The sequence below is a fragment of the Ursus maritimus genome, unplaced genomic scaffold (genome assembly GCF_017311325.1).
Source record: "Ursus maritimus isolate PB19 unplaced genomic scaffold, ASM1731132v1 scaffold_3, whole genome shotgun sequence".
Lineage (NCBI taxonomy): Eukaryota > Metazoa > Chordata > Mammalia > Carnivora > Ursidae > Ursus > Ursus maritimus.
The window spans coordinates 88,682,586-88,695,909 of NW_024425563.1; the positions used below are offsets into that span (position 1 = coordinate 88,682,586).

Genomic DNA, 13,324 nt, shown 5'->3' on the forward strand with positions numbered 1-13,324 from the left:
CATCATTCAGACCCTCAGCAGGTGTGAGGGCAGCTGTGGTACAGTGTGAAGTGGGAAAGAGAGTGGCAATGGTGGGAGGTGACGTCTGCACAGGAAAATGACAGGTGGAAAGAGTCTGAATATAGAAGGTGAGTAATGTGTGTGGTGGGAAATTGGGTAGCCTCTTTTCTTTCTATTTTTCTAGATTTCTACCAATATGTAAATCTTACTTTTGGGAGGATAATCCTCAACCATCTATTGTTTCATGAAAATAAATTTAATGTCACATCGTCAGCATTCAAAACTCTGTTTCTCTCAATTACCGCTTTTATTCAAACACCTGTTGGCCATGACCAGCCTTAGCGTGTAATGACGGCTGCCAAATACTCTCTTGGGTGTGTCAAATGACAGAAGTAAAGCAATTTGATCTGTAGAGTGTGGTGTCCTTTATTCAAAGGGGAGCAATCCATGGGTTGGGGAGCTCAGTGTCTCACAAGCAGGGGAGCCCTCTGCCCCAGGGATTTTGGGCAAGCGGGAGTTTTATAGAGACTTAGAAGCAGCAAACTGGGAACAGGGAGGAATAGCTGGAGGTCAGGGAATGAGGAGAGAGTATTTGGCTTAGGTTGATTGGTTGGGGTGTATATCTGATCTCATTTGGAACAGGGAAATCGTGACAGATTCCTGATATTTGGGGCCTGGCTTCCTGGGACATACTGCATTTCTGGTCACAGTAGCTATTTTAAATTCTATGTCATTCTATCTGTGTCATTTGTTTTCTGATGACCACTGTCTGCTGCTCTCTTCCATCCATCATCCCTTTCTTCTCTTGGGTCCTCTTGTCGGGTCTCCTGGGGCCTGTGGGATGCAGGCCTGTGGGTCTGTGCTCGCGATCATGGCAGGATGGGTCCATGGTCACAAACACGTGTTTACTCCTTCGTCGTCTCCTGATGATTGCACCTGCCACACAAGACATCAGAATGATGTTGGTGGTGACGAAGACCTGTCACCAGCATTGCTGCCCTGGGGACACGGTCATCACATACACACTAGTGCTTGTGTTTCTATCTCAGCTGGCCATGACGTGCTACCTAGGAACACTAGAAGGAAGAGTCTGTTTATCATGAATTAGAATGTCCTAGGATTTCATGACCTGTAAATGGGTCTCTCTAGACATCGTTTTCTGACCAAAGGGTGGCTGGTCTATTGTGTTCTTAATGAACTTTGTGAGGGCACATACCTCTGTATCAAGAGCACTTGGAGAGCAGCCTGGAAGATGCTAGATGTTTAATATATATGTATGAGATATTGTATCATGTGACTGTTTCAGAGGATTCTTATTAGTGTGTCAATAAAACTTAATTACATATTGTATCTTTCCTGCACAGGGGATTAGAAGAAACCGGCAGAGAACAGAATTTTCACGCAGTCAGTCTGGGCTGAGACTTGGATGAGAATGTGACTTTATGCAAATCACGACTCAACACACTGGGCTGAAATAGGGGTAGAGAGTGGAGGAGACAGGAAGTCAGACTAGGGCCCAGTTCTTGCTCCCGGACCCAGTGCTCCTCAGTGCTGCCCTGAAGCTTCCCAGACAGCAGCCCCATCTCCTGCTGGTGCTATGGCAGGGCTGGCCCAGGACAGTTTCCAGAAGAGTCCTGGGGAGAGGCGCCTGGGTGGCACAGCGGTTAAGTGTCTGCCTTTGGCTCAGGGCATGATCCCGGTGTTCTGGGATCGAGCCCCACGTCAGGCTCCTCCGCTATGAGCCTGCTTCTTCCTCTCCCACTCCCCCTGCTTGTGTTCCCTCTCTTGCTGGCTGTCTCTATCTCTGTCTAATAAATAAATAAAATCTTAAAAAAAAAAAGAAGAGTCCTGGGGAGCCCAGAAACCATTTTTTAAAGATCATAACAAATCACTGATCCACCGAATAATAACAAATACACTTTATTGAGTATCAGACATGGTACATACTGATTCCCTCCCTGCAAGCATAAAGCAGGTGTTATTCATCCCATTCCGCAGATGAGACTGAGGCTTAGGGAGGTTGAGTCATTTAAGATAGTCCTGTTAAGACAGAGCATATGGAGAACTGCAAGTCGGCCAGGCTCTCAAAGCCGGTGCCCTACGTAATCTGCTTGGATATTTTTGATTCAGGGATTAATTTCTGTTCTTACTGAGCTGTTGCTTTGAATGCACGTTGTGATCTTGTTCCACTTCCCATTTGTTTTCAATAATAAGCTTCCTGCATAAAAACGATGGTATTTTTATTACTTACACTGATTTGTAGCTCCCCCTGCTGGCCATTACGGGTATGTCATACACTTTACAGTCCTCTTTATTGTTCCCCAGGTAAGTGAAATCTGTTATAGCAAAGATTCAGCTTAGTGAGTGCAAAGCCCAGAAATGCTAGGCAGGAAACCCGTTTTTCCAACTGTGTACTCAGTGCGAGTGGTAGTTTTGGGTAAGCAGCTGGTCCTTGCAAGGCCCCCATTTCCCCAGCTTCAAATGAGAGAACTGACTGATATGCTTGGTGTCTTAGGTACCTGTGAAAACTATAGAGATTTGCTTGTGAATATATATATATACATATATATATATATATTTACGTTTATATAAATGGCACACCATTCCTATCAATCCCGTCTGTCCATCAGTCTGTCCCCCAGTCCACTGCTCCTCGGTGCTGCTCCTGGTGCCACTGGCCGCAGCCACTGCATGAATTCATGCACCGACAGTGACAGACTCCCAGGATGGCTGTCACCAGCAAGGCTGTCGCCCACAGCTCCGGGCTCTGCTCTGCACGCAGGCAACAAGTAGCTCCCTGGGAATCTCATCCCGGGGTTGCAGGTCCCGGGAAACACACACACAGGTTCTCCATAAACACGGCCCGTGCTGTGTTATCCGACAGCGACATGTTTACCAGCCTGACGGCTCCCACGCGGGATCATGTTGTTCGAGGAGGGTATGGGGTCCTGGGTGATGAGGAGGAAGCCGAGGGTCTCTGTATCCCTGGTGCTCATGGAGGGTCTCCCTCAGAGACGAGCTTCTCCGTGGGCTGCAGGTGCCGCGATGGGAGGCCGGCTCGCAGAGGCTCGAGCGCACCGCAGAGCCAGGCCCCCCGCCCTGTGGCCGGGCCCCGGTGTCCTGCCTGGGAGCCCCGGAGTCAGCGCTCCCGCCGCTGTTTCTCAGCTCCTCGTCTGCAGACAGGAAAACCCGCAGCTGCCGCACAGGCTCATGAACATGAACTAACTACCACGTGCAGAACAGTAAGGAGCGGGCCCTGCTGATAAAGGTGGTTAGTTAATATTATTTACTATTATAATTTACTATTAACAGTAATTGATTAATCATATAAATTCAAATAAATACACATATATAATACAAATATTATTACAATATATTATTACAAATGCATTATAAATACAAATAAAGGAAAAATGATAGAAACATTACATTAATAAAATTAATTACATTATACTAATTATTATCAATTAATTTTGACTTAAATGAATTTATGTCTCTCAGGTTTGTGAGTCTATCCTTTGTGAGTTTCAGTTGTTACAAATATCCTCGGCTAATCTATTAATTGTCTAAACTTGTCCAAAACCCTTTTATTAAACAGAGATTCTCAATTTTGTAGTCCATCTCTTGTGGACAATATACTTTGCATACTATGGAGTCCTGTTTAGGAAACGTGCCCCTCTCCCGCCCCATGGAAGCATTCTCCATTCCTCGTGATATTCAGGTTGAGATTGGAGTCCGGGCCGATCCTGCATCAGCGTGTGTGGACTTCTGTGAACCCATCATCCCTCAGTCTGCCCTTTATTTGCTCCTTGCACGTGTACAGACGATCCCTGCAGCCGATTCAGAACACGGAGCAGCTCGGTAGAGACTTTATCAGTTACTGGGGAAACGAAGAAGGGAGTTGTATGGATTTTACACGGAATTCAGTAAAAACCCGAGGGGGTGCTGGCAGAGAAGTGAAGTGATCTATTAGTGTTATATGCCTGTAAATTAAAATGTCAGAAAACAATTGACCAAAAAATGTACCTGGTAGAGAAGAAATTGGTGATTCTGAAGGTTGTCAGATTTATGGTGACACATGGACCTTAGGACTACATTGCACCTGGTGTCAGCATATAAACTTAATTAGCATCAGAATATAAAATGCCACCTCTGAGCTGTGTGTGTGTGTGTATGTGTGTATGTGTGTTCTGATTTGCTAACAAATACTTACAGAGCTTCACACCCGATGTCCCCTGACCCCCATGCTGTCAGTCAGGCTACTGTTGGCATCACTCTGGGCAGGTGTCATGTTGCTGGGAACCTAGTTGGGGGATGAGGGACAAGGCCCAGGTCCTGTGGGATGCTCTCTGGGCTCCCCAACCACTAGGGGGAGCCCCACCTCTGCATTTCAGGGGTTTCAGGGGTCCCTGCCGCGGGGGCAGTACCTTAGCTTGTTGCACCTTGTGGGGACAGAACTTAGTTTCCCAACACACTAGCCTGCTAGACCCCGGGAGGAGTGGGGGCAGCAGCAGCCAGGGGGGATCGGGCACCACGGAGAAGCCCACACTGGCCCCGTGCACGTTCAGGGACTGGAGACAGAGTGACGTGGGCAGGAGCTGGCCTGGCAGAGCTTTCCAGGCATTAGGAGCTTCTGGCTCAGACGGGTGTCTTTTGGGAGCAGGTGCCTTCCCAACATAAAATGTCTAATTCAGATGGTGCTGGATTATGTGTCTGTCAGCTGACGACAGCAGTGACCTGTGCCTTTTACTCCCAAAGTGATCCTGTCACAGGTCCAGCCTCCCACGTGTCCTGTACCATCACCGTCTATAATGGGGAACCCTCGTTTTCCAGTGTGAGCTCCCAGAAACTGCATTTCCCTCTCTTGGTCACGTCTGTCCTTCCTGCTTTTCTCTCAAGGGTCTTTCGGCTGCAAGCTGTCCATCATTTCATTCCTCCTTTATATGATACACAAATATTTTCTTCCAGAACTGTAGTGTTTTCATTTTCTTCATGGAGACTTTTGAAGCACATTTAAAAAAAACTTTTTGATGAAGTCCAGTTTATCAGAATGTATTGTTTTACGGATAATGTGTTTGGGGGCATATCTAAACACTCTGCCTTAATCCTGTATCACAAAGATTCTCTCCTATGTTTTCTTCTAGAAGATTTTATAGTGTTTGCTCTTCCATTAAGTATATGGTCCATCAAGAGTTAATTTTCATGGACAGAATGGTAAGGAACTAAATTTATTCTCCACCTTCGGAAATTGAGTAGTGGCTGAATCATTTGTTGAAAAGACTATCCCATCTTGCACTGAATTAACTCAGCACGTTTATCCAAAACGAGTTGACCATAAATACATGGGATTATTTCTGGACGCTCAGTTCTCCTCCACCGACCTGTATGTTCTATTAGCACCAGTACCACACCAGCCTTATTACTGTAACTTCATCTTTCTCTAGCTTTGAAATCAGACGCTTTGAAGTCTTTGTCTGCTAAAGAAAACATCAGCACAAACTGAAGGACGGTTTGTATTGAGTTGCAGGGGATTTTTTCTGCCTGATAATAGTAACATTTTTCTGAATCTTTGCCTGTCTTGCTATTTTTTTTATTGAAAAATACTTTTTTGGAAGTATGTTCTAGCAACTCTAATATGATTTTGACTCAGTGCTGCTTGCATGCTGAGAATGTAGCGATAAATCCGTGCGATTATATCCCCTATGGTATGGGCCTGCTCACGACTCTCCTGTTTTCTTTTTCAATATTTTATTTTCCAGCCTAACTTCCTGGGGATCTTCCCATGTCTACGAAGCTTCATGGTAGCCAAGATTAGATAGGGATTGTGTTCAGGCAGCGTTATTAAGGCTTGGGTCCCCTGACAGATGATTTTGTTGTATGTGTTGGGTAGCACATTCGTATTTTAGGCAATTAGCACATAGACTCTGTGTGTTAAAGGATAACTCTTCCCACTTTATGCTTTTTCTGAGTCTTTCATGGCTCCTCTGCATATGCTGATCACTTCCAGGTCAACCAGGACTATTTGGCTACTTTGGGCTCTATTGAGTCTTTGCTAAGCCCACACACAGCTTCAGCCAAGCACATGCTTGCTGCAGCCATGACCCCAACCACAGACCAGCAGAGCCCTGGCCTTCCTGCTTGCACACCACACAGCTTCTCCATTCACCTTCACATCACTCCCCACCCCAAACTAACTCAGATCCTTACACTGTGTAAATCTGTTGCCTCATGGCCTGTCCTATTTTAGAAGAACCTTCATACCCATGGAGCTGGGTGTTGGGAGGTGGGAGCCTCTCTAGGCAAGAGAATCACCGTTGTTCCTTGAATTCTGCAGCTTTTCAACATAAACACCTCTCAGATGGTAGCATGATTTTAGACATTTCCCAACCACTGAAATAGTTTGGTTGATCTAGTCCAGTTTTGTAGTTGTTTTTCAAGATTTATTGACCATAGCCAGAAGGCCTTGCTATCATTTACTTTTTAAATGATGCAAAGCATATATATTATTGTTTTAATTAAATGTTTGGCTTTATTTAGGATTTTCAAATAATTCCAAGACATGTCAGCTCATTGTGGTTCAAATGCTGTTAGCCTGACAGGTGGAAAGTAAGCCCAGAAACATTGACATTGGGACGCCTGGGTGGCACAGTCGTTAAGCGTCTGCCTTCGGCTCAGGGCGTGATCCCGGCGTTCTGGGATCGAGCCCCACATCAGGCTCCTCCGCTGGGAGCCTGCTTCTTCCTCTCCCACTCCCCCTGCTTGTGTTCCCTCTCTCGCTGGCTGTCTATCTCTGTCAAATAAATAAATAAATACTCTTTACTCTTTAAAAAAAAAAAAGAAAAGAAACAGGTAGACATGGTATGACCACCTTCCTCAGTCTTATTTTCACGTGAGAAGGCATTTAATCTGCCCCAGTGTCTCTACACCAGTTTAATAGGCTGGAAAATGAAGGCTTCCAACAGCAATACCTTTATCTATTTGTGTTACTACAAACTTCCCATGAACTGTGAAATTTATAATGTTTAGAGGTGGGACACAAATTTTCTTAATATTCTCTGCTATTGATTCTCCTGTACCAGATTTTATATTGGCTATATTACAGGCTGACATTCTCAGAAGAACAAAATGTCCTATTTCAGTGAGTTATCTGACAAGAATGAAGCAACCGGGAGGCAGGTACTTGCTACCTTGGTCTTCCCACCAATGCTTTTTTATTTCCTTTCCCAGATTGTGAGAGTAATACATGCTTTCTAGAAAAATGTGCGGAGAACAATAATCAAAGAACCTGTCCTTCAAACTCTGGGACAACATATGTGCTGATAGTTTCACTTGTCTCCTGCTTGTTTTGTGTCTGCAAATTCACATTATTTTGGCTGTACTGCCGATATTATTTATACCATGTCTTTAAAGGTATAATTTAAGAATTACAAAGCCAGTTTTGTTAAAGAAATTTTAGAATATCCAGAAATTATTGAAGTTGTCTGGTTATTTTCTTAAAGTTTTTCTGATTTGAGCATATGTAATTAGGATTTTATTTTTCTTAATATGATCCTATGGAATATAGCTTTTTTCATTATATATTTGCTTTTGCGTGATAGCATATATATTTTCCACGCTGTTATAAATGATATAATTTTAAGTGGAAATACAATAATTATCTAACTTTTCTTCTACTCCCACACATTTAGACCTTTTTCCTGAGTTTTAGAGGGAGTATGTATGACATAATGAAAAACAAGTATTATTTCATCAGAGATAGTTCCTGAAGAAATAACTAAGAATGTCATGACAGGGTCCAAAGTGCATTTGTCCAGGTCAGATCAGCTCCATCTGTGCTGTTCTGAGAACGGACCAAATGACAGAAGTGCCACCAGGAGGGGTGTGGGAGGCTGAGGCTTCACCAGGAAGAGTTTCTTAAGGTGGAGAAAGGGGCAAAGAGGGTCTGCAGATTCAGGCCTTAGCACCCAAATCTCAAGAACTCGGTGCTGTGATCACAGAATGTCCTGTCTCAGGAGGGGAGTCACATGTACACCAGGCCCACTGAGGATGCCTAAGCTGGATGTCAGTGTACAAATCACCCTGAGGAAGAGCTCTTTCCCACACGTGCTGAGCTGAAGCGGTAGCATGTAGCCCAGGCTCACGGAAGCCAAGGCGCACCCAGAAGTTGGCTCCATGCACAGAGTAAGAGGAGGGAAGTCCATGGTGAGAATGTGCTGTGAAGTCAGACCGTGAAACCCTAATGCAGTGATCTTAGAAATTAAGTTTTGATTCCCCAAAGACTGGACAGATTGGGTCCCAGGACGGGGAACCTTTTCTGTACTCTGCTTGGATAGGGTGGGGGTGGGGACACTTGTTCTTGGTGCTCACATCGCTGAACTGCCCTCCTCTTGGACCCCATCAAACATATCTGATGTGCATGTCTTCTGCTGAGCCTGGCTCAGCTGGACTCTACTGTCATTTGTCCCTTTAGAGGGACTGAGATGACTGAGTCTATGACATTCAATGACACAGATGAACTCTGGGCCTGCATGTGTCTGTGTTCTTGTGAGGAAAGAAGCACCTGCTGTGTGCCGTCTACAGTCCTCCTGTGCTAGTAGCTTCACGGGCACGGGTCTCATGTCACCTGCCCACACTGACACAATGAGACCGAAAGTCTGAGCCTCAGTAAATCACCTGCCGTGGAAAAGCGCAGATCTGGGTGGAATGTGGGGGACCACCGAGTGCTACAAGTCTGCGGGCTGTTTCCTTCAGAACAGTGTCATCGGAGTGGCCTGAGGGTGCGGCATCTCCACGGTCCTGGTCATACGACCCCAACTCACGTAGCAGCTACTGGAATGAACTTGGTATAAATAGGGGAACCCTCACCCACAGCCTGACAGGATGTTTGACAGCAGGAGCGTGCGTGTGCAGATGGGTCTGTGCTTCCATTAGCTGTGGCCTTTGGGAAGTGAGCTAGTTGGCTGTGGTTTAACTGTCCCTATTTCATCTTTCAACACCCAAGCCACCACTCACACAGCCCTAACGAGTAGGGGCCGTTTTGACTTCAAGCATTTTCCACAAATCGACCACATTTGACAGAGCACGTGGACAAAACAAGCCTGAGAATATAAAACACCATGACCACACCAGCGCCCTCCTGCCCCCCACACTGTCTCCTGCACCACCACGCTCCCCCTCTCTGCATCTCCCCGTCCAGAGCAGCCCAGGTCCAGTTGGGGAAGGAAGGTGCTAAGGAGTTGGAAGCCATGGGAGACACTGCCCAGGAGCTCCGGTAGTGACATCAGCCCACACAGCTTTCCATCATTTGCTAGTTTCCCCCCTGTGCTTCCTATGTTTTCCATGTGCAGAAACAATTCCAGATCTCTAAGTAGAGGCCCAGACGTTTTTCCAAATTCCTAAAAATCCAGGTGTAGATGGAAATTAAATTTCCTCTTTCTTATATTTGCTGGGTCTTATATTGTTTCCACACGAGAACCTCTACCTGGTTTCCAAAAGCACCTGTTTCACAGAAACTGAAACTGATTATAATAAACAAAAATTCTTTCCCAGTTTTAAGTGAGACATTGTTATATTTCTAATATATAAAGGTTTTTACTTTAAATTTATTCATTAGCAAAAGAAGAAAAATATATTCCCCTATATTTTCACCCACCTACCACCCACTGAACGTTTTGTTTTACGTCTTTGTTTCAGAAATATACACACACATGTAAATGAGTGTCCTACGTGTTAGTGTATGTGCATGGGCGGGTATATTATCTATGATTTCTAACTTAGAGCTGCCAACAGTAGATGCTAATACTGTTGACGACTTCCGTGTACCCAGCGTAATTAATTCATTTCATCCACACAACTCCAGAAATAAGAACTGTCACTTTATTTTACAAATGAGAAAACTGTGGCACCGAGAGTTCAAGTAGCTATAGACCCAAGATTTAAACCCTGGTGCTTGGGGTTCGGAGTCCAAACACTTAACCCCTCTACCACCTTACTTTCCGGTGTTAGTGCAGGTGTCATGGGATTCTTGTGAGATCAGAAAACATGGTGCCCAGGACACACTGGGATAGGTCTGAGCACCCCTGCCTGTCCTACGACATTACGCTTTCGTCACCGGAGTGTCTCACACTAAATGAGTCTGAATCTGTTCACCGTTGAAGGAGAAATAGCCTGGGCCCCTTCACTGGCTGTGGCTCCCCTGGGGTCAGTGCCCCAAAGTAGTCATCATAAGGACTAACTCAGGAAAGAATTAGAAATGTGGAACTGATGGAAATTACAACCAACACTGAATTGTAGGCTCAGGTGTCATGCTGACCCTTACTTGAACACTCAGATTGCACCAAGTGAAAGCACACAGAGGCCTACGCAGACTTTTGCTTGTTTTTATTGTGTCTATTATGAAAAACACTACAACGTTCAGGTAGCAAGGATGACAGCTTCCAGGTATGTAAAAGAAAAGTCTTTCTGGTGAAAGAGTCCCGGGGGACACGACTAGAAGCTGCATGCTGGCTGTGCTCGGAGGCGTGGGGTCTGGGTGGCTGAGGGGCTGGTGGACACTAAGGAGAGAGCGGTGCTGAGGCCCCTGTAGATGGTCTCCTGCTCCCACCCCTGAGTCATGACAACATTTATTCTTGTTGCAGAGTGAAAGTTTCTGTTGGCCCAGGGGTGTGTTAACCTGTTCTGCGGAAATGACACAATAGAAAGAGACACATGTGAACTGAAGTAACCCAAACCCAGAAAGCAAGCCTGCCAGATCCTCAGCAGACACTTTTAGGGACAATAGCCAATGGAGAAAAGTGGACCCTTGGTGCCACGCACGATGTGTTAGGAACTCGTCCCACTGCCACACAGCGCTGGTCTCCCGAGCAGACAGACGGCCATGATGGCGGAGTAGACCAGGCTCTTCACAAGAAGGAGGACGTGGGTGTAGTAGGCAGACGTGTTCGTGAGCTGCAGCTGCAGGGCGGCTAAAAGAAGTCATTTATGAGTTTCACGTGTAGTTTGAAAGGCTAGGACTTTTAATGGGAGAGAGGTGACAGCATACATTTCTGCTTACTCAGGTTGAAGTGACACTCTCACATCTGCACAGCTGGATAGTGGACACCACCACCACCACCACCACCACCACCGAGACAACTCAGAACCCAGTTTGCAGGCCAAGTCAATCAACAACCTCGGCAAAATTCACTTCTAACATTCCAAAGTCTTAAAAGGTAAAGTTGCATTTTTATTGAATGAATCCAATGAGAAAAGAAGCATTGGTGATAAATAGTTGTTAGCATTTCTTCACCCCTACCGTGTCCCTAAGTAAGGTTAAGAGCCAATATTCATTAACCACAAACTAACCACCACTTAGCTCAGAGTTTTGAATGCAATGCTTTAATCTTATTTAATTTTCAACAACCTATGAGATTATTATACTCATTCCCATTTTACAAATGAACTGATCAGAGAAATTATTTGCCTGTTGTTATACCACTAGTAAGTACTAGAAGCCAGATTTCAATCCCAGAATCAGACACTCAATCACATATTCTCGGGGACTTTGCATCTCCACATGCACTAAGTATCCAAGACATCAAATGATTAAGCATAAATATCAGGTGGAATTACTAATTTAGAAGCATCTTAGCCATTACATGCTATGCATTCAATGAGATCCCTAGGAATGGTACGATCTATCGAAGTTTGGTGGTGTTGACAATGGGGTGGGTGAGAGTGTTTTTGTTAAGATGGCATTATATAAAATAGAAGAAAGGGATTTATCAAAATTCTCTGAAACTTTAGGAGGTCGTGGCTTATCCACCTGTCCTTCTTGAGTATCTCTCATTGTATCTATGATGTCATAGGACAATAGCATATATTATCCTTTGACATTTTGCAGGAAAGACATGATGTCAAGAAATAATGACAACCAAGGTGGGCGAGCCTGGCTACTCAAGGAACCACAAGGCCAAGTCTGTTGCCGTGGAAATTTCCCTTACTGGTTTGACCTCCAAAGAATCAGAACTGCAGAATTGTTGGCTCCTGGCGTGGAAAGGGACATCGAGTGGTGCTGTGCTCATAGCTCCTTGCCCTGGGCCAGGTAATACGTTAGGTAAGGTCCAGAGGCCCCTTGAGATTGGACATGGAGGGCAGATCAGCAGGGCCAGGGTCAATGCTCCTCGTCACTTTCTTGGTACATATGTACTAACGATGTGTCAGCTAAATGAGATAGCCTATGCTATACAGTCCACATAGTGACCTTATGTCTTCAGTAACTGAGTGAGACGTCATTCGTGTTATGCCTGGTTGGCTCAGAAAATGTAAGTAATGTGCCCATATTCATGCAACTGATAATTAAAAGACTGGGGTTTAAGTCCAGTCTGTGGCACTTGAAGCCCTGCGTTCACACCCCCTCCCCATGTATGCACCTGTCTCAGGGCTTTGGCTTTGGGATTTAGAGGAAGAATAAAAACCAAGTAAGTGTGTGAACTCTTGATTCAGATGGTCTGGGTTGAAGCCCCAGATCTCGCTGTGTGGTGTGGCGCAAGGGGCTGAATTATTTTAGCTCATTGCCCTCACGTGTAAAATGGGAATAAAATCCTTCACAGTGAGTATTAAGAGAATTACACAAATGCACCCACAGTGCAGCACAACGCCTTCTGGATGAGAAGCTCTCAGTGTCAGTTCATGTTATTAACTACCGGCAAGAACAAAGACTTTAAAAAAAAATCTAGAAGCAACTTGATACCATGTTTTCCTCAGTCAGTAGAAACAAAGGCTGCAGAAAAAGAAGTCCATTGTTGAAAGAATTCAAAGGACGTCACTGCAGCCCTAGTTAATAGTCCTCTCCCACCCAAACAAGCCTTTACTGTGCAAAGATGACTCCTGAGAAATGATGGATTGACTTAAAATATCGCTCAGTCTATTTTGCAAGCTCCAGCCGTTCTGAGCTTTCTCCCTGAAGCCAGGCAAGTTCAAAAGTTAAGGTGATAGGAGGAAAACCCTGGGAATGGCCAGCAATCCCTGTACCGAGGGATGAAAGATGACTCCAAACTTAGCCTTGAAAGAGGAATAATCAAGGGGGTCAACGCTCAGAGGTGAAGACCCTTTGCTCTTCTTTGCTCCCGCTTTTATTGGTCCTTCCTGATAATCACAAATCCTTATCACTGTTTCGCAAGCACCTGATGCGTGACAAGGGGTCGTACTGCAACAGGGAGGATCTGTGGACTGAAAGGTACTATATGCTAATTTGGGCGTGTTGTATTAAACATAGCCCAGGGGACAATGCCTACACCTCTTAGATCACAGGCGACAGTTTGGGCTAGGAAAGCTTCGCGAAGGC

The 13,324-nt window shown here is 45.2% G+C and overlaps 1 gene segment (V, D, J or C); it reads right to left on the reverse strand.

Moving 5' to 3' along the window:
* Positions 1–10,365: 10,365 nt before the first annotated feature.
* The window catches only part of LOC103674700, a 39,922-nt gene continuing 36,963 nt past the window's right edge, over positions 10,366–13,324 (reverse strand). Inside the window, 1 exon segment of the C gene segment in view lies at positions 10,366–10,964. Within this exon segment, the coding sequence occupies positions 10,822–10,964 (143 nt within the window).